Source organism: Trichechus manatus, unplaced genomic scaffold (genome assembly GCF_000243295.1).
Source record: "Trichechus manatus latirostris isolate Lorelei unplaced genomic scaffold, TriManLat1.0 scaffold00040, whole genome shotgun sequence".
Taxonomy (NCBI): domain Eukaryota; kingdom Metazoa; phylum Chordata; class Mammalia; order Sirenia; family Trichechidae; genus Trichechus; species Trichechus manatus.
Window position 1 is genome coordinate 11094904 of NW_004443976.1, and position 21748 is coordinate 11116651.

Genomic DNA, 21748 nt, shown 5'->3' on the forward strand with positions numbered 1-21748 from the left:
AATAACATTTGCTACTGACTAATTTTCCATTTTCAGAATCAACTGAAAGAGGTCAAGAAGCGACAGCAAAAATGAGAGTGACAAACAGAGAAAGGTATAGGAGTTGAGATACGGTCTAATAAATTCAGAGCTCTAAGCATGTTAAAGTTATAAAAATAACCAACAGAAGAACAAAAATAAAAAATTGAGAGGAGGTAAGATAAATTCCTTATCTTTTTGCCTAAAGTTGGGAAATCAAGATACACAAAAACAAGCACATTATTTTGAATTACAGAGGTAACCACCACAACTCTTACAACAAAAAGGATAAAAACCAGTTACCCTGGGACTGGGGAAAGATTATGTTCTGTAGGAATAATTTATGCACATTACTTTTTATATATAAGATTACAGTAACCTTAAAATGCAGATTTACAGCTAATTTGATAATTGCAAAATAATCAATTTATGAACCAAAAATGGTAAGCATAAGACTTTATGCCTTTGGATCATGGATAGTCGGAAGAAAAGTGAAAGCAGATGGCTGCTATAAAAAAACAGAGTACTACTGTTGCTAATTCAAAGAGTAGGTATTATTCCAAGTAGAAAACTGAATAAGCAGAAAAACAAGTTAAATATTTCAAAAGCCAACCTACCCTAGAACACAAGGTTAGAGCTAAGAAGTCATGAAGCTGAGGTGGTCAACGAACAGTAAGACCAGGAGGACAAAACTAAGAATAGAACGTAACACCATGAGCCAAATGCTAAAGTCCTACAAAATAAAAGGTCAGGAACGACCAGGACGATGGTAGACAGCAGCAAAAAACAGGATGAAAAGGTGGTATAAGATACACAGAGGGTCTTAAAGGAAAGGTTTTAGACAAACATGGAGGAGTCATGATGTAGAAACAGCAATGGGGAACAGGAAGAACTCCCAAGTTGTAAGTTAATAGCTCGGTGCACAGGGCCTTCTGGAAAGGCTCCAGCGAGCCCAAGCCCCGTCTGGGCCAGTCTCGGCCAGTCGCTGGAGGTTTTCGCTTCTCAGCTTAATTACAGCCTTTACCACAGCAATATATCCTTTTTTCTTCTCTGAATTCAAATACAGAAATAATACCTTGGCAGTTGAAAACATCTAATGACAAATAATTAAATGCTTACCCCTACTTTCCGTAAGAGATCCCCCACGATGTTTAGTGCTGATATCCTAGCAGAAGGAGTTAGTGGACTGGTACCAAAACCATTTGGTATAGCTAGAGAAAAATAAAAGGTGAGTGATTACACTTGGGTTTTGTTGTTGATACTACAAAATCAATACAGTATTCCAAACTATGGACGAAGCATAAAGATACCATAAATAAGTTCAATCATTCTCCAACTGATGGATATTTAGATTATATCCAATGTTTCATCATTACAAATAACACTACAAAGACACATAGTCTCAAACACCTAGACAAGTATTTCTAGAGAAGAGATTCCTAAAAATAGAGCCGCTAGGTCAGAGGGTATGCCAACTTTTTTCATCGTAACAGATTCTGTCAAAATGTTCTTCAAAAGGGTCATGCCAATATCAGCAACTCTGTATGGCATTGTCCTCAGTGATATTAAACATTATCAATCTTTTTCTTCCCCAATCTGATAGGCATGTTGTCTCCATTTTTAGATCTGTGATATACAGTCATTTGAATCTCTTCTTCCTGAAATTATCTGTTCATTCTCTGCCCCAGCTTCATCAACAAACAATCTTAAATTGATAATCCACCAGAGCCTCTAAAAGGAAAGATACTACAAACCTTTTGGTGAAGGAAAACTGTTTTCCGTTCCTTTGCCAACAGGAGTAGCTGGCAAAGAGAGTGAGGCTTGGACAGCAGAATCCATCTTTTCACAGTCTAGAGTTGGAGAACTGGGAGCCGACTTTCTGGTTACTTCCTGTTGCCTTTCCCGAACTGCCAGTTCTTGTCTTAAATCTGCAAAATGTTGCAAACAAAGGAGTAATACTCTCTAGAGGAAGCAGACATATCAAGCAAAGTCACATCTGAAACGCCACAGAGCCATTTTTCCTAAATTACTACTTCGCAAAAATGAATTTCCTGTTTAACAACTTTCATTTACACAGGTGTCTACTGTAATAACAGCCCTACTTCTAAACAATATTTTAGAATTTAAAAATGCTATATAATCTATGCCTATATAGAAAAAGAAACAGGACAGAGCCCAAAGTAGAACTCGGAGTGAACCTATGTGACACAAAAATAAATATTTTTTACCAACTCATTTCCTTTTATTTTGAAATGATGTAGTTTGGAATTACTGCAAAATCAATGAAGTGCATTTTTGTAATTTAAAATGGTTGGTATCCAGACTTAGTGGTCTGACTGAGACTGGAGGAACCCCGGAAAGCATGGCCCCTGGATTCTCTATCAGCCCAGAACTAAAACAATTTCCAAGGCCAACTCTTCAGACAGGGATTGGGCTGTGGGACATAAAGTGATACTCGTGAGGAGTGTGCCTCTTAAGTAGATACAAGAGACTAAACGGACAGCTTCTGTCTGGAGGTGGGATAGGAAGGCAAAGAGGGTCAGGAGCTGGTTGAATGGACATGGGGAATCAAGGGTGGAAAGGAGGAGTGTGCTGTCACAGTATAGGGACAGCAATTAGAGTCACATAACAACGTGTGTATGAATTTTTGTATGGGAAAAAAGAAAAAATAAAATGGTTGGTATTTTTTATTATCACAATGAAATATCTTATTTTAGAAAGAAAGTATTCAGAACTTTTTTCTTGATTTCAAATATTGAATTTTTAAGCCAGTTATGCAACTAAGCAATAGAATATTTACTTATGTTAAAAAAAAGATAGCCTGATACATGCTACACCACCGATGAATCCTGAAAACATTATGCTGTATGAAATGTCAGTTACAAAAGGACAAATCTTGTATGATCTCACTTACATGAACTATCTAGAATAGGCACGTGCATAGGGATCAGAGTTATCAGTGGTTACCAGGGGCAGGCAGGAGGAAGGGGAAAGATAGCACTGTGGGGACACTAAGCTTCTGTTAAGGGTAATGGAAAAATGTGGAAACAGTGATAGTTGAACAACATGATGAACATATTTCATGTCACTGAGCTGTACATGTGAAGATTGTTGAAATGGCAAATGTGTTACCTATATAATTACTACAATTTAAAAAAAGATAAAAGGTTAATATCATAATCAGTACACTATATAAATTATGAGAAGCTCTTCAGATGAATAAATCCTCCCTCAAAAAACCAGGAGAAACATGAAAAACCAAGTTTTAAAAGAGGCAATGAACACTGAGCAGAAAGTTTCACAAACAGTAACCAAAGAACTACAAATTAAAACAATCAACTTTCAAATGGATTGATTTTTATGTAATTTTTAAAATGCATTTTTATTATTAACAATGCTGGTAAAGAGTGAGAAGAACACCCTCAATCACCATGAGAGTGCAGAAGTACCAACGTATCTAAGAGGTAATTTAGCAATGTGTATTACGACCATTAAAGACTTATATCCTTTGCCACGTCTAAGAATCTATTCTAAGGAAATCATCAAAGATACTCCTATATTATGGTAAATGTATGTATTATGTACCAGGATTATATTCATAGCATTATTTATAGCAAAAAAATCAGCAACGAATAATAAAGAGCTCATTAAATAAAACGGAACTCTATAATAGAACATTATGCAACATTTTTTAAAACTATGTTTTAAAAGATTTTTTAATGACATGAACTGGAAAGAATTACACCAAACTTAGTGGATTCTCCTTAGAAGGACTGGTAGTGATTTTTATTTTCTTCTTTATAATATGCTGTATTCTACCATGCATAAGCAAAAAAAAAAAAAGGGGGGGGAAGAGGGAAATTTTTAAGAAGTATACATTCACTGTATGTATAATATGTATACAGCAATATGTACACATATACAGTGCCATTAAGTGCATAATCCAAAATGGTTTAGGTAGAAGCAATAAGGAAAAAACAACAAACCAAGCAGTACATGAACAGTGACAGTGGCAAAGGCTTTGGAAAACAGACCAGAGTCTGAATTCCAGCTAACTAGCTATACGATCTTGGGCAAAACTCAGACTGTCTGCACCTCGTCTTCTGATCCATAAAATGGGGATAATACTATCTACCTCATAGAGTTGATGATGTATGTATTAAATAAGTTAACAGATTAAAAGCACTTAACACAGTGCCTAACAAAACTACATAAATGTGTAGCTTTAAAAAAAGTTGATCTTTAAGCTTACTTAGTACTCTGGCTTAGGGACAATAAAGTAATAGATAAATATTATTTAAGTTATAAATTTTACCTCTTGCTTCATCCTTTAACCTCTGTACAGATACCAACAAAGATTCCTTTTCATCAAGTTCACTTTCTAAAAATGCATTTCGTTCAATGGCCTGATTTAGCCTTTGCTCAAAGTCTTCCAATGAAACTATTGTTGCCCTAAAAAAAAAAAGAAAAATTAGAGTCTATGGATTAAGTAAATAACATGTACAAATAACTAATACAAAAGGAAATTGTCAAAATTTATCTCCTGCCATTTCCTGACCCAGTTCAAAGAGAATGATCTCATCCCCTTCTGACCGCTGGTGGCATGTAGTGTCTCTCCTATCATTTGGGGCCATCCAATATATTCTATTCTTAAATCTCCATTTAAATTCCTTAAAGTTCCTTAAAAGAAGGACTTTTATTAGACACTTTATATGTTCATTGGGTTCTAAACACAATAAAATCAATTATATACATTTTCAGGAAGAAAATTTTTCTCCCAGTTCTCCCGCCAAAGTTTCTAACTCATGAAGCCTGGCATGTAGCCCAGAACCGTGCATTTTTAATAGGTTACCCACCACACATATACATACACTTGACTCTGAGGACTACATTTTGAGAAATACTGTCCTATGCTGACAGCCCTCAGATGCATAGCTCTGGAAACTCCCTCCTGAGTGCTAGATTTATGTTTTCGGTTTCCTCAGAGGAGCCTAAACTTTAAAAGTTCCTTTAAAAGGAACTAGTTCCTCAAATTCCTGACCAAGACCAAACTCATTTACATCCTGCCAACCTTTTCTTCTTCCTGCATTTCTCATCTTACTCATTCGACAAACACTAACATACATCTATTATGTGCTATCTGCTATGCAAATACAATTCCCTGCCCTCAAGTTAGGACTCTCAATGGCGTGATGAATTTTATCAAGTCCTGTCAACAGCCAAAATGTCTCTCAAATCTTGTCCAACCTCCTGCCACTGGCTTAATTCTTCATCCATCACCTGGATTACTCAATGGTCTTCATATTTCCTCCTCCCTACTTCCAATTCCTCGATATTCTCAAATCTAAATCTCATATTACTCCTTTGTTTAGAAAATCTTAAAGAGTTCTCCACTGCCTATAGAGCGACTTTCAAACATGGCACAGCGGTTCTTCATAACCTGGCCCAACCACCTTCCAGTCGCATCTCCTTCAGCCATAATGTCTCCATACACTTCGATCAAAGTGAAATATTAATACTTTATGCACCACCCTGACTATCTTTGAATCTCTCTCTTCACCTAGTTAACATCTATTCCTCCTTGCAGACTCAGTTCTACTATCTGCAAAGGATTCTCCAATTCACCCGGGAGCTTTAGCTGCTCCTTCTCTATGCCCTGGAACAATCTGAACACTCAATTTACTAGAGCCTTTATCATAAAGCATGTCTCATATCTGTTACCCCTTAAGAAAAATGAGTAGCTTATCTCTCTAACCTCCAGCCTAGCATCACGTCAGGCACATAGGAGTCAGTGAATAAATATTAAGGAAAGAAATACCAAGGAATAATTATAAACCAACAGGAATTAAGTTTCAAATGATTAAGAAACAACTAATTATAGATGCATGAAAGCTTGGCAAAATAATAGCAAGCCACTGCAGGTTGTTCAGCAAAATCATAATGAAAGCAATAGTTCAAGAAAATTCATCTGTCAGTATTAACGAGAAGAGAATGAAAAAAGGAGTAAAAATTTAGAGTCAAAGATCAGCTAGGTGATAACTGCAGAATTCGGGTATAAGATGTAAGGACCTACAAAAAATGTAGTAGTAGTGAGAATATGGAGGAATGAACGAGATGAGTTTTAAAGAAAAACCACTAGGACCAACAACTGTACGTGCAAGAAGAAGGAAAAAAGGAAAACTGGAAAGAGAAGAGCTTGGAAGGGGAGATAAGGATTCTCTCTGGGGAGACAAAGATTTTGGGTTAATTTCAATCAATGAGTTACAGGTGACATGAAATACCAAAAGAAAATGTTCTGGGGCTAAAATCTAGCTGATAGGTGAGCCTAAGATATATATATTTTAATCACTGATCCCAACTTTGCTTATTCTAAGAAAACGCACAGCATTCGTTTACCTTTTGGCTCGCTCCAGGTCATCATTGGCCTGCTCCAGTTCTCTCACGTACTTATGCAACTGCTCCTTAATGGCCCGCGTCTGACTTAAATCATCCTCTAACACTGAGACCTGCTTGTAGCTCTGTGCATACTGATGTTCTAGTTTCTCCTGAAGGTGTGAGTATATGGAGGAAAGTATGTGTCATTAACATGCAGCTTTCCTTAATAAAGCATGTAATCCAAGTGCAAGGGAAACAAAAACACACAGAATTCACCTGCAGTCTAAGCTGACAGTCCCTTTTTACAATATTTAAAAACTAAAGGACACATCCATTCTAAGTGCCCTGACTCAGAAACATTTAGATTATCAACCACTCTCCTCTCAGAAAGACATATAGTAATAATCTCATAATACCTCTCTGAAAAGAAGAAAAATGATGAAACCTTCCCTCAAAAACCCTGAATTTGGTGGGGAAACCTCTGGGTTCTAAGGCTGAATCCAGGGCCAGGGCAAGTACAGAGAAATAAACTGCCACTCACAGTTCAAATTCCCTCCCCTCTGCCTGCCCTCCCCCACCTCTAAACCCACCCACTCCCCAGACACAGCGAAGGGGTTAATCCATTTACTCCTGAGAATTCCTTTTTAGAAGGAAATTTTTTAACCTAAACTGGACTCCAAAACTGAGGGGCTATGACCAATCATGAAATTACTTCAGATAAATGTAATCTGAAAAGTACTGCAGAATGAGGCAATCTACATCAAAACAGATCATCAGGCAGCTTTTGAAAACTCTAAGAACTACAATATAATATTATAGCTAGGCACATTATTGCTAGAAAACTGACAGCTATGACTTTTCTAAGTGAACTCCTAAACGAAACCTTTCCTTGGTTCCAAGAAAGAAAATACTTTTTTTCCAAAATTGACTTTAAGCCTCTTTTTATATTTTCTTGTTGCCTGCTGCTCTGAAGCTCCACATGAAAAATAGATTTCTCATTTTAATAAAACCCAGCACATTAGACCCCAACTTCTACTACCACAATTACCTTTAATGCTTCGACTTCGTATTTCAGTCTTTGGTTATCAGCTTGCAAGTCTCTATTTCTTTGTTCAGCCTGTACTAACTGCGCCTCCAACTCTGCTTCTAATTCTCTGCTTCCTTCCTGGAATTCAACTAGCTCATCCCGAGCTTCCTGGAAGCTAATCAGAACAAAGTGGGAAAGATGAGTTAGAGTATGATCCACAAGGTCCTGAAGATGATTATGTATTCTTTTGGGCTGGATACAAATGCTACTATAACCAAAACTAAACCCATTGCTGTCAAGTTGATTCTGACTCAAAGCAACACTAGGACAGCACAGAACTGCCCCATAGGGTTTCCAAGGCTGTAAATCTCCTGCAGAGTGGCTGGCAGGTTCAAACTGCTGACCTTTCGGTTAGCAGCCAAGCACTTAACCACTGCGCCACCAGGGCTCCTTAATGCTACTACAGAATCTACTAAACTATAAAGACAATCCGGTTTGCATTTCTTACTTTATACATTCTGGGTTAGATGAAAATTAGTTGTAAGCCCCAAAAAGGACTCACAAATCAGCAACTACAATATTTATGAAAAGTAAGTCTACATGTGAATCAGTATCATTAACTTCTTCCTCCATAGAATTAAGTGGGATCCATGATCTGTAGATGAGGGGGTAGTGCATCTTTATTTTCACTAAAGTAACTGAAATTTAGCATCTTCTTCAATTGTGTTCAATAGAAATCACAGCTATTTCACATCACAATAGGGTTGTTGCAGCTATCTCTAAACATCATTTATTCTCATTACTATCAAATTTACAGTAGTTAATACACTCACCCCAGATCTTTTTATTTAATGTATTAATAAAGAAGTATACATTATTAATATACCACAAATTAGTTTAATATTTAGACAACCGTCCTTCAGTATACTTGGTTTCCTTTGTAATTCTATGATTTACTTTTATGCACTTAAAAACATTATTCTTACAAGGAGTCCATAGGCTTCACAAGCCTATTAAAGCGAAACCAACACAAAAAAGATTAAGAAGGCCTGCCTTAGACACACATCTTCTATATCCACCGGCACAGCAGAGTAACTGACTTCAGTGATAACCATGAAATGGCAATCAAAGGTTTCGTAAGGCTTAGTAAACTGTGTTAACTAAAGTAGGAAAATATATAAATATTTTAGAAAGATTCCAGTAAAAAGCAAGTTTAAGTTTTGGTGCTTAAAAAGTTACTATCCAAAAGTGTTCCCAACTCAGTAAAATAATTGAAATTTCCTAACTTGCTCCATACCCCTGAAGCTCTTCTTCCTCCCACAAAGCTTTGCTGACTCCAGACACTGATGACACTTGTCTGAAGAGAACTAAAGTCTGTCAAATGGAAACCTAAACAGCTTATCAGAATCTCCAAATGGCCAGGATGAGGAAGCAGAATCAGTGCACACACAGCAGGCCAAAGACAGCCAAGTCTAGTAACAAGCATAAAAGGCGGTAAACCACCAGAAGAAATCACAGAATGACACTCAGTTTTCTTACTGTAGTAATAGTTTCAATAATACAAAGATTTATGGCATTTTTATAACATTTAAACACAAGCAATGTTATGACTATTTCTAGAATCCTGACTCCTAAGCTGAAACTCTAAATTTAGCTTTATGTTTAAAAAAAAAAAAAAAAAGCACAAGCTAGACATGATGTATTCCAAATGTCCTCCCCTAGTTTTACTGTGTTTGTCAACATTACCTTTGTTTATACTTCAAGGAAAGTTCCTTCCAATAAGCAGTTTCCTCCTTTAAACTTGAAAAATCTGGTATATCTTCACCATCCATGATCAAGAAAGCCTGTAAAATATTAAAGACAAGCTATTATAAATTAAATAGAGAACACAGGCATCTAAGTATAAAATCTGAGACAAACTAAATCAGCAGCATGTTGAAGGGAGTTAAACATAAAAGATTCTGTAAGTGGTTAACTAATATAATTCAGGCAAATAAATCATTTCACTGCCCCACTCTCTGAGACCACCAGTATTATGGATGAGGCCACAACAGGCGATGAGGCACTGGGTTGTGGGTAAACTGGCCCCACAGAACCATCCTGCACACAGGACTCCAGCAGTGTGGCTTATGGTCAACTGGCCTTCTGATAATCAGGTGACAGAAACAAGCATACTCCAGAGCAACTGCTACTGCATGCCCTTCTCTGTTGTGCACTTGCTTCAAAACACCTGCTTGGAACGTTTCATGCCAGGTGACCCTACTAGGAGATCAGGTACCACATTCCCGATAATTTACTACAGTGAAACCTGTGAGGGCCGAAACTCAATGGGCCTGCCTTGTTTTTCCAAGTCTTGCAAGTTTTCCACCTTTGACAGGGTGCAGTCTTACCACTTTTCTAGTGAAAATATTTGCGTTTTCCTTCTCTGACAGGTTTCCGCCTTACATAGGTTCCGTCCGTTGCAGGTATGCTGTATTATTACATTTCTTAAAACCTCCTGTTAATTATCTTTTAAGTCCAAATCTTCTTCCAAAAGTCCACTAATCCCCAACCTCAATGTTCTTTCATCTTGGTTGGTCTCCCAAGGCTTAGGGGGAGGGGTGTACGTGTGTAGTTAACCTGAATTTAGACTGGCTAACTAATACTCCCAGTTGATTCTCAGGCCAGATGGAATACCAAAAGACCGGGCGCTGTCTAGAATCATGCCCAGTGTTTCAGTCTTACCTCCTACAGCCCCTCCCCCAGACATCCCACATTATATTTCAGCAATACTATTCAAAATTGCCTTAGCACACCATGCTATTTCAGGTCTGGATGCTTTCCCAAGTGTCTTCTCTACCTGGAATGGCTCGCTCTTCCTTGGGTATTTGGAAAGTTCCTGTTTATCCTTCAAAACTTAGATGTTATCTGTTCCTTTCCCACCCTCACCCAGATAGCATTAAATTCCCCTTCCCGCTTGCTACTTCTATAACCCATGTATACTTTTATTAATATACTTACCATGCAGTAGTGCATTTGCTTACACCCCTGTATTTCCTATCAGGCTGTGTATTATTTAGTTCTATCCTAGTACAATGCCTGCTACATAGCAAAAACTCAACAGTTACTGAATTAAACTAAAACTGATTCATCCTAATCCATCCTGGATAACAAGAACTCAAGACCACAAGAGAAAAAGGCTTTTTTGGTAAAGGATATGACAAACATAACTTTACAACAACAACCAAAAAATGTGTGTATGGTTACAGTGATGGTTAAGGTTGTGTATCAACTTGGCTGGGCCATGATTCTCAGCAGTTAGGCAGTTATGATGTAGTCTGGCAGTTATGTAATGATGTAATCGCCTCCATGATGAGATCTGTTATAAGGTAATCTCCTCCACGATGAGATCTGCTATGAGCAGCCAATCAGTTGAAAGGGAGTTTCCTTGGGGGTATGGCCTGCATCTAATATATACAGACTTTCTGGCAAAGCTCACTTGCTTTTGCTCTGCTCTGGATCCTGCATTTAGCTCGTCACCACCTAAACTCCAGTTCTTGGGACTTGAGCCATCAGCCTGCCATCTTACCTGCCAACCTTGGACTCATCAGCCTCCACAGACCATGAGCCAGCAGCCTGCCATCTGACCTGCCGATCTTGAGTTCATCAGCCTCTGCAGCTATGTGAGTCAAGAGAAGCCTCCAGCCTGATGCCTGATCCATGGACTTTCCGGCCTCTACAACCCCACGAGCCATTTCCTTGATATAAATCTCTCTCTCTCTCTCTCTCTCTATATATATATATATGTGTGTGTGTGTGTGTACATATATACATATATACACAAAATGCCTCACTGGTTTTGCTTCTCCAGAGAACACAGCCTAAGACAATTACATAAGTATATAAATATGCACACGTGTATGTATGTGTGTGTACATATGTGAGCATATAGAGCCATATCTGTATGTATGTGTACATACATGTATGTGTGTGTATGCAAATATATTCACGTATATAATAAGCCACATCAAGGGCTCAGTTACAAATACTTCTTAGACATAACCAAACACCTCACAGGATTAGTTTTCTGGGTTTGAAGGCTTAGGACCATAGTCTCGTGGGACAACTCAGTCAACCAGCATAATATAATTCACTGGCATAATATAATTCACATCCTAGTTTGGTGAGTATTGCTGGGGTCTTAAAAGCTTGCAAACGGCCATCTATGATACAACTATTGGTCTCTATTCATCTGGAGCAAAAGAGAAAGAATGAAACCAAAGACTCAGGAAAGAAACTAGTCTACAGGACTAACAGTCTACATGAACCACAGCCTCATCTATCCTGAGATCAGAAGAACTAGATGGTGCCCAGCTACCACTACTGACTGTTCTGATCAGGGCCACAATAGATGGATCCTGAAAGAATGGAGAAAAATGCAGAACAGAACTCAAATTCTTAAAAAGTCCAGACTTACTAGACTGAGACTCAGAAGACTCCCCGAGACTATCGCCCTGATATACTCTAAACTATGAACCAAAACTATCCTGAGGTCACCTTTCAACTAAATAATAGACTGGCTCATAAAATAAATCACCCATGAATACTGTGCTCCTTTAAAAAATTATCTGTATGAGACCAAATGGTCAACTATTACTCTAAAGCAAAGATGACAAGTTAAGGAAAACTAAAATGCAGGAAACAGAACAACCAGAACAGAATTAATGAGAATGTTGACACATTGTGAAAAATGTAAACAATGTCACTGAACAATTTGTGTAGAAATTGTTAAATGGGAACCTAATTTGCTGTGTAAACTTTCACCGAAAAGACAATAAAATATTATTAAAAAAATAAAAAGAACTCAAGACCAGCTTTAGATGTAGAGAAGTTGGAGTTTATTTAGCACAATCATGAAAGTTTAGCAAAAAATCAGTCAGAGACAAGAACAAATACAGAACTCCAATTTCAGACTTGCTATGCCAAAGAGGTACAAGAGTGGTTTTTAACTTGATAAAATTAAAATGGAACCTTATACACTTAGCTTAATTCCTCCAAGGCCTACTGCAAATTTTCTTTCTTAGTCTTTTCTGGTCATACTATTACTACCTTGGCATCTGTTAGTCAATCTCCCAATTGCCTTAATCTATAAATCATCTTGACAGGTGTTTGAAAGACATGGATCCTTGACATACTTTGCATCCCTTCATGACACCAAGCGTAACTGCGTGCTCAGAGAAAGCACTTAATGCTTGCAAACATTTACTGAGCACCCACTATGTGTCAGACATTGTTAAGCATTAGAATAAATATTTATTGACCAAATGTGCCCCTGTCCTTTAATCCAATTACCCCCTACTTAGCACACTTTTGTCTGTATTATTCTGCTCCTGGATGACACAACAGCACATCAAAACGCAGAGCACCCAGGACTGGGAATCCTACTGGCCTGGGCTCTATGGTTTCAGTTCTGCCACTAAATCACTTAAGCAAACTGCTTAATCTCTTAAGGTCTCAGTTTTTTTTCACCTAATGAAGTTAGATGATTTATAATATTTCTTCATGCATACGATTATTAAATAATACTGATTAATTTATAATATCCTCTCCTATCCCTCCATCAAAATTCCCAATTCCCACCCACTTTCCCAGATGTAGGCTGATTTGTAACCGTACTTGTGTGAATAAGAATAAGCCTAGTCCAGCAGCAAGAGCTACTGGGATTTTAAAAGAAGATCCAAAACACCTAAAGGCATCACCATGTGGTATCAACAACTTCTCAGAGAGTTACTGCCTAATTCCCTAAGGCGAGGGATATACAAACCCAGATGAAGATAGAATTACAGGACAGATGAGAAGCATTCCGGGGTGAGGCAACAACTGAATGCTCTAGATAAGGTCTTTCCCAAAAATGTCCCCTCAAATTTTGTAATTACATTTGAAATCTGTACATCTAGTTCTAAAGAAGATTATATGCACAATGGCACCGGTCCATCAATTTTGGATAGATGTTACTATTTGAGCACTGGCAACTATGTACCAGTGTGCAGCTCAGCTATTCAGTGTTTTGGATACACAACCCAGTAAATTACAGTTTTGCAAAATGCTGTAAGGGCCAAGAGTAACACAAAAAGCAAAGTTTTGCCGCTACTTTTTCTACCTTAAATAAGAAATATTTGAAGAGGAATCAAAGGTTAAGTCTTTCCAGATAGTTCCATGAGGACAAGATCTGCATCTTATTATAAATCCCTCTGTATCACCAGAAACACAGAACACAGAAGTTCAACAAATACTTGCTGAATTGATGTATAATCTTTATTTCATTATTCCCTATTTATTTTCAAAGTACCACTTTATTATTTTATATTTGAATTTCTATTTTAGGAATGTGAGTGGTTTTACTTCTATCTCACAATGCACTACAACGCATTAAAACAAGATTATAAAATCTATCATTCTCGGCTGGGCAAAATTATCAGCCTGATGTATGCCAAGCCCTATTCACCATCATTTATATAACTGAGAGGCTCCACATCAAAAACTAGGGAACTGATGGGACTCACTGGGGGGAGCCTTGGAGATTCCACTGCACATTAGCCACCTAAAATAATTACCCAGTCCTTTAGTTTTAAACATGAAAGAACAACAAAGAACCACCAGACAAATAAGAATAAGAAAATCCTAGGATCTATGGAAACATAATTCAGGAAGCAAGATGATTTTTTCTCTCACACAAGAACTTAAGAGGGTTCTCTCCCACACACTTCCTGACATAGTAACAAAAGAAGGGAGAAAACAGGACAGCATAAGATTCAAGAAATAGTGGCTCTACCCCAGGGCTGCAATAAACAGAAGTCCAGGATGAAGCCTAGTCCATCAGGCCTAAAGAGTAAAGTGGCCAGTTTGATGGCTCCAAGAAAAAGGAGGAATCCCATATAATACAGATAGCATGACTTAGAAACTGCATAAATACGAGGTTGTGATGAAGGCACATTACTTCATCATGTGTCAATAATAAAAGCAACTGGACACTCCAGGAAAATCAAAAAGTATGAGAAAGTCCTGACCCTTATAGGAAATATTTGTTAAATTACTGATTTCAATTCTGTAATGTTTAATTTACTGATTTTATATTATTTTAAGCAATTGGGATAAGTTCCATAACTTTAAGGCATAGGGAACTTCTTATTTTTGGTTTTAAATTTACCATAAGTTTCATGTGTTGTTCTCTTGTAAGGCTCCAAGATTTAGTGAACAAGTTTGTATTCTCCTTTTTATGCCTTTTCTGATCTTGCAGGCTTTGATGATAATACCTCTCAGCCTTGGTCTTCCCAAAGTGAAGATTTCTTGACTTTTTAGCCTATAATCCTTGGCAGTCATCTCAGTCCCTTAAATATTTTAGTTGTCATTCTTTGGACCTTCCCTGGAAGGACGCCTTTCTACAGTTGAGTGACTGGTGCTACCTCAGTATTTCGACATTTTATTCACTGGTGGGATAATTTTTCTAGGTCTCTGGGTGGCACAAATGGTTTGTGCTGGACTACTAACCTAAAAGTTGGTGATTTGAGCCCACCCAGTGGAAGAAAGGCCTGACGATCTTCTGTAAAGTGTATAGCCAAGAAAACCCCATGGAGCAGTTCTACTCTTAACACGTGGAGTCGTCATGAGTCAGAATCAACTCAACAGCAATGTGTTTGGTTTCGGATAATTTTTCTTTTAAGTTTTCAGTACTCTTTCTGTTACTGTGCAGCATTTGATGATATTGCTGATTGTGTGCTGCATGGACCAATGTCCTTATGTATGTTCATAATGACTTTAGATGCCTTTCTTCTTTCTTGCGTTGTATTTGAACGTGAAGCCAATTCTTCTACAAATAGGGTTAGGGCTGTTTTTATCTATAAGTGTTATCATTCACATACCCACTCTGAAACTTTTCTGTATAGGTTTGTTGTTGTTTTTGACCCATTTATACAGTATCAGAGGCAGTTATTACTTTGAAGAGCACTTAGCTAAGTAGTGATCCCCAAGGAACCTCACTGTTTACAACTCTCGGTAAACACTGTAAAGTATCCGTCTGTCCCTGACTGTTGTTTCTTGAATAGGGCCATATTCTTAATACAACTACCAACTTTTCCAGAGTCCTCTGGAGACTCAGATTTTAAATAGCCTTTGGTATGAAGGAGCCCTGGTGGCACAGTGGTTAAGAACTCAGCTGCTAACCAAAAGGTTGGCAGTTCAAATCCACCAGCCGCTCCTTGGAAACCCTACAGGGCAGTTCTATCCTGTCCTACAGGGTCCCTATGGGTCGAAATAGACTCAACAGCAACGGGTTTGGTATGAAACTTCTTGAGTATTTAGTTCTATCTCTTGTATCCTTCTTGTCCAATTACTTACTTCCATGTCAAATATTAGCAAAATTATTTTAACATGTGTTTTTATTTCACACATACTATTTTCTTGCTGAATTCAGTATTTTCTTGTGAACTCAATGTTGACTACAATTTTTTTTAATCAACAAGCTACTTTTACAGCTTGTTTATTGGCCTTCAAACGCGATTATAACCTATACCAGAAACTTTTTACTAAAATGAGCTTCACCTTTTCCAGAACAAACCAATTAAAAACATTTAACTAGAGAACAGGCATAGGAGCAGCATAGCATAGTGGGTAAGAGCCCAGACCCTGGAGGCTAACTTCCTGTTTTAGAATTCCGACTCCTCTACTTATTATGTGGGTGAACTTGGGAAAGTCATCTAACCACTCAGTAGCCTCATTTTCCTCATCTTTAAAATGGAGTTGTTATGAAGAAAGTTAATATTTGTAAAATACTTAGAACAAGGCTTGGCCCATAGTAAATGCAGCATAACTGTATATTAAATTATAAAAAATGATAGGTCAGCAGTGGACCGTTGAAGTATGACCACAGTAAATGTGCTTCAGAATTTGTAACATACAAATGATTCCTTAAAATTAATCACTTCAGAAAGCTATATGCATATTCCAGTGATACTACCATTACTGAAAAGATTTTTTAAACTTCTCTTTTGGGATAGTCTTTAAGAGCCAGATTAAGAACTACACAAGTTCTTACTTTATGATTACATCTCATTTTTTGCTGTTTCCTAATTGGTATTATCCAGCTTTATCAAGTTTTATTCATCTGACTTACCCTTTCTAATAATCAGATTCTTTACAAATGACAAAAATTTGTTACCACTACAGATATTCAAAAGAACGTTTCAAGGGCTTTAAAGACAGTTTGTTCGGTTGTGCTTCAAGTAACAGTGGGAGAAGGTGTTCACTGTGTTATTTGATACTACGTAACTGGAGATACTAAGACTATTGAAAGTTAGCCAATATAGAAAAGTACACTGCTAAAAAAAAAATGCCTTAATGGTACACCTACAATCTTCTGAAGCCAAAATGAAGGTAGATAATTACATACCCCAACCAATCTTCCTTTAATACCATGTCTCATATGAATGTAGTGTAAGTCTCAAAAGTATGACAACTTTTACATCAAGCATTATCATACTGCGTATGACTTTAAGATAAAACAGCCTGTCCGAAATGCTACATTTACAAGAAAACTACTATTTGCTGGGTGGTTAAAAAAAAAAAAAATCTATTTTATATGACGTTTCTTCTTGTTAATAAACACAGACTGGACTAATGAGGTTGAAGCAGCCCTGGTGGCATAGTGGTTAAGAGCTCGGCTGCTAACCAAAAGTCTGGCGAGTTCAAATCCACCAGCCGCTCCTTGGAAATCCTATGGAACAGCTCTACCCTGTCCTATAGGGTTGCTATGAGATTGAATCGACTTGATGGCAATGAGTTTGGTTTTTTTTGGTTAACGAGGTTGTAAGACTTCTTTTGGAACTGATTCTAGGTAAGACATGTCTTTTCACCAAAATTCTTCTATTTCTCTCAAAGGTGACATTTACAGAATTTTTAACTTCTTAAAGTCGATCATAAATATGGTCTTCCTTTTGCTCCTCTCAAACTTCTTTTTCTACCTTACCAAGTGCTCAGAAACTTATATCAGAAGTAATTTTAAGCTTTAGTAACCAAATTTATATCAGCATGGCTTAAACTGAGAATAAAAATAAGTTTTGCAGATGTCATCAAGGCAAGATCTAAGTTTTTACTGCGGTTGCTACTTATCATAAGTGCTCCTTATCCAATTTTGATTTATTTACTTTAAAAAGTCAAAACAGAACTACAGCTTTAGACTTAGCAACTTCTGTATGAACTAGGTCACCTTCTAACCAGGGCTAGCCAAAGGTTTTCTTTGTTCCCTATGCTCTCCAATTTTGAATAATAATAAATAATAATAATACCTCCCTCAGTTTCCCTTTGTTTCTCTTCAAGCTATGACCTAATGCTGCATTTTGACCTACCAACGAATCCACTTCAGGATTTAGCAACGCCATTACCTTGCCCCATAACTCAATTAAGAGCAACACAATTTATCAGACAAAATAATTAACCAGCAACCTATGAACAAGCTTCAGAGTAGGATGTTTCTCATAACTGAGTAGTAGCTCTTATCCTCGGTGAATTTGTTCAAAAACACTCAAATAAATCATCTAATAGGTTCTGGTATCATAGCGACGACTCCACCGCAATGAGTTTTTGTTATTGTTGTTGCTGTGGTTTTCCTTTTTGTTTTTTTGTTTTTTTTAAGGTTCTGGTATATCTCTGGCAAATCACATACTCTGCCTTGCTTTCCAGCTGAGAACAGTATAAAAATCCCACGAAAAGAAACCAGAACTCCGAGCCTAAAGACGTCAATTCTGATCCAAGCTAAGCCACTCACCAGATGGTTGAACCCAAGTATAAATCACTTAACACCTCCCGACCCCAGACTCAATTTCCCCATCCGTCAAATGGTGATAACAGAATCAGTCACAACCACAATACGATGAGGTTCAAAAGAGAAAGCAAAAGTGTTCTGACGTGTACCGACGCTACAGAAATGGAATGTGGTAATCGGCGGTGAAAGAAGCCTCACTTCCTTGGCAAAACTTACAGGGTTATCTCGTTGCTTGCCAGCAAAAAACAGGCGAGCACAAGCAACCTGAACCCGTTTAGTGACACCTTCCCGAACTCCAAGGGCAGGACGTCACGGGGCTGGCATCGAGGCCCAACGTCGGCTCCTTCCGCTCAGGCCCCCGACCGGAGAGAGGAGCTCAGGATTCAGAACCCAACCCGGCTCCAAACAACCTTCCAGCTGAAGGGATTTGGGGGAGGGTGGAGGAGGAGGCTGGGTGCGCCGCTGCCACCTCCAACTGGGCCACCAGCGTCCCAGATCACAGTGCAAAGTACCGGTCTCCATCCTCGCCGTCCCTCATCCACCCGGTACGGGACACATCCCCCTGAGGCCGCCGGGCTCGCTCCCTCAAGGAGCCCCTGAGGGGCCACACCTCGGACCGGGCGGGGAAGGAGCAGTTGGAACAGTTGTTCTGGACTGGTCACCTCAGAACACGACCCGGCCCGGCCCGGCGGGGCCTCAGGCACGGTCCCCGGGCCCGATAGACTCCCCAGGGACAGGCCTCGGCGCCGCTGGCCTTGCCTGGCCCCCTCGGGAGCGCCCCCTGCACGGCACGCTCACCTCCAATGTGTCAAAAGCGCATGTTCGCCGCCGCTCGACCGACGTGTCCGCTCCGCTGGCCTGGCCAGGCCCGCCCAGCCGCTCAGCTCCGCTCCCCTCCGCAGTCCTGAGCCACACTCCGCGAAGCTCCGCGCCCGGCTCCTCCCCGACACGTCAGGGGCTGCCTGGATGTCCGACGCCATTCTGTGACGCACGGGGGTGGGGCTCGGAGCATGCGCGCGAGCGAGAGAGCGTGCGGGGCGGGGCTGTGGCAGGGATGGCGTCTTAGGGGGCAGGTCTAAGCCCGGCGCGCTAACATCAGGCTGACGGCATCCTTTTGCGCAAGCGCCAACGACCCCGTGACGTACCGGGGTTCGGCCTTGGCGGCAGCCGGGAACACTTTTCGTTGACTGACAAGTTGCGAGGCGAGTTGGATTTCTCCTGCTTCCCTGGTGTCAGCCACCAAAACCCTTCAAGTGTCCGTATTTCAGTGTTACTGTTTATAAAATGAATCTCCACTTACATTTCACCTCCGAGACCACTCCTGACCACCCAATAGAATACCTGGGGTAGTCTGCCTTCATTACTCTCTCTCACAAAGTCCTATGTTGTTTTTACAGCACTTTCACTAGGTAAAGTTTATAGTTATTCTCGTTTTCCCCAAATAGAATTTGATAAAAACTGAAACCTCCCATGCCTTGTTAATCCCGACAGATAGCTTGGTACGGGACGCAGTGTAGGCACTCAAATGCTTGCTGAGAGAATAAATGGATTGGTTGGGGGCCCCGGGGGGGATGTACATTTGTTATATATTTCATATATCTAAGCATATTTATTTATGTAAATGTATGTGGTCATCTTCCTGGGGCCACCAACGAAATACATATGTAAGGCAAATAAGACTTGGCGAGAAAAGAGGGCTAGGGGAGACTAGCCAGAAAGGGAGAAATGGGCATAGGCAACTGCTTAGGGAGTGGAAATTTGACGGAAGAGAGCTGTTTTAAAGGAACTTTTTTTTAGGAACTTTTGCTGTGTCATGTACAATGTAATTCTCTCTAATTTCATTCCTCTTGGGATTAGATTTGTTGGTGTTTTGGACACAACAATGATGTGTAAGACAGGCCTCAAGGTGAGAGCAAGGTGAGACTGGGAGGTCCAATTACACTTTTGAGGGAGATGGACATAAACAGGAACAATGCAAAATGGATTGTAAGAGGAGCCCAAATCAATGAAGATCATAGAAGTGATTGCAGTAATGGGGTTTGTGGGAAGGATGGCACCTTGAGCTAGACTCCAAAGACTACAGATTTGGGGAAAAAATAATAGTAATAATAAGAGTAGTTCACTTCTGTTGTGTAATTTGTATAAACCGGCAATTGTGCCAAACACTTGGTCTACGTTATTTAATCCTCACAATGACCCTGTGAGATAGGTACTGTTATTCACCCCCTTTAACAAATAAGGAAATAGACTCTGGAAGATGAAGTTGTCCAAGGCAACTCGGCTAGAAAGAGGAGGACTCAAGATTAAAACCCGTCTAGTCTAGATTGACTCCAGAAACCACATTATTAACCATTCAAGAAGGGGAAATAATAATTACCATTTATTGGGCTAGAGCACTGTGCTAAGTGCTTTACAAGCCTGTGAGACTGGAATTATTGCCTCCATTTTACATATTGGAAAACCGAGGCTCCCAAAGGTAAACAAGAGCTGGGGTTTAAACCCAGGCAGGTCTTACTCCAAGGCCAGTGGCCTGGGACACACCATGAAAGCTCGTCCAGGCTCTGGGGCTCTGCTTCCCTGGCTGAGGTTGTGCCCTGGCTGATGAGATCACAGGCAGGGAGATGATTAATGAAGGTTTTCCTGTGGGCCTAGTGCCAAGACAAAGCAGTCTACTGCAATAGGAAAAAATAAATAAAGGCTGTAGCTCTTATCCCTCCCTCCTGGCGGAGGCTCTAGGAAACTCACTGAGTCACCTAGTGGCAGGCCAGGCCCTCAGAAAATATTGGTGTTATCATCCAGGCCACCGCCCCTCTCACCCAACTGGACCCAGAACTAGTATTTGTCAGGACTGGTGTGTTGGCCCCATCTTAACGAATGGGCTTTGCTTGACAGGTTCTCAGAGGTGTCAAAGGCCCTGCACAGATCTCCTTCCTCCCTATTCTTTGGGCTTTCTCCTTGGGAGGCAGGTCTGGCATGGGGGTGCGGGGGGAAGTGGCAGAACAAGTAACAGTGAGCTTGCTTTGCCGTAACCTCGGCCTCCAATATGCCCATCTAGGGAGAAATAAAGTGGAAGTGAAGACCACAAACCAGAGACCAAACCAATTGCTGTCAAGTCAATTCTGACTCATGGCAACCCCATGTGTGCGGGGTAGAACACTCCATAGGGTTTTCAAGGCTGTGACCTTTCGAAAGCAGATCAGCAGGCCTTTCTTCTGAGGCCCCTCTAGGTGAGTTCAAACCACCAACCTTTTGGTTAGTAGTCAAGCACTTAACCATTTGTGCCACCCAGGGCCCTTTCTGAAGACTGAAGGCACCCTCAGAGGGGAACAGAAGTTACAAAATCAGTCTTGAAGGTAGAAAAGGTGAGTGAGGGCTGCCCCACCCTTTTGCCTTCATAAACCATTATGGGTTTCAGAACAAGCCTTTCTTGGCTCAAGCCAATGTCACAGTCCCTCAGAGCATGCCTAAACACCCCAACATCTTCCCTGCCACAAGCTCTGAGACACACAAAACAGAGGCCAGTTTCCACCATT

The 21748-nt window shown here is 39.7% G+C and overlaps 1 protein-coding gene across 4 annotated transcripts in view; it reads right to left on the minus strand.

Annotated features, from left to right (window-relative positions):
- Positions 1-21748, minus strand: part of NDEL1 (nudE neurodevelopment protein 1 like 1) — a 51987-nt gene that overhangs the window by 11872 nt on the left and 18367 nt on the right. For 2 of the 4 annotated variants that reach the window (XM_023731077.1, XM_023731078.1), the window contains exons 2-7: positions 9167-9264; positions 7442-7595; positions 6415-6563; positions 4334-4470; positions 1773-1946; positions 1138-1229 (exon numbers count right to left, since the gene is read on the minus strand). In XM_023731077.1, the coding sequence (XP_023586845.1) occupies positions 1138-1229; positions 1773-1946; positions 4334-4470; positions 6415-6563; positions 7442-7595; positions 9167-9252 (792 nt within the window). In that variant the 5' untranslated portion in view covers positions 9253-9264. Of the gene's footprint in view, positions 1-1137; positions 1230-1772; positions 1947-4333; positions 4471-6414; positions 6564-7441; positions 7596-9166; positions 9265-19013; positions 19208-21748 lie in introns of those variants that run through there. The other 2 variants (XM_023731080.1, XM_023731079.1) reach the window with 2 other exon arrangements.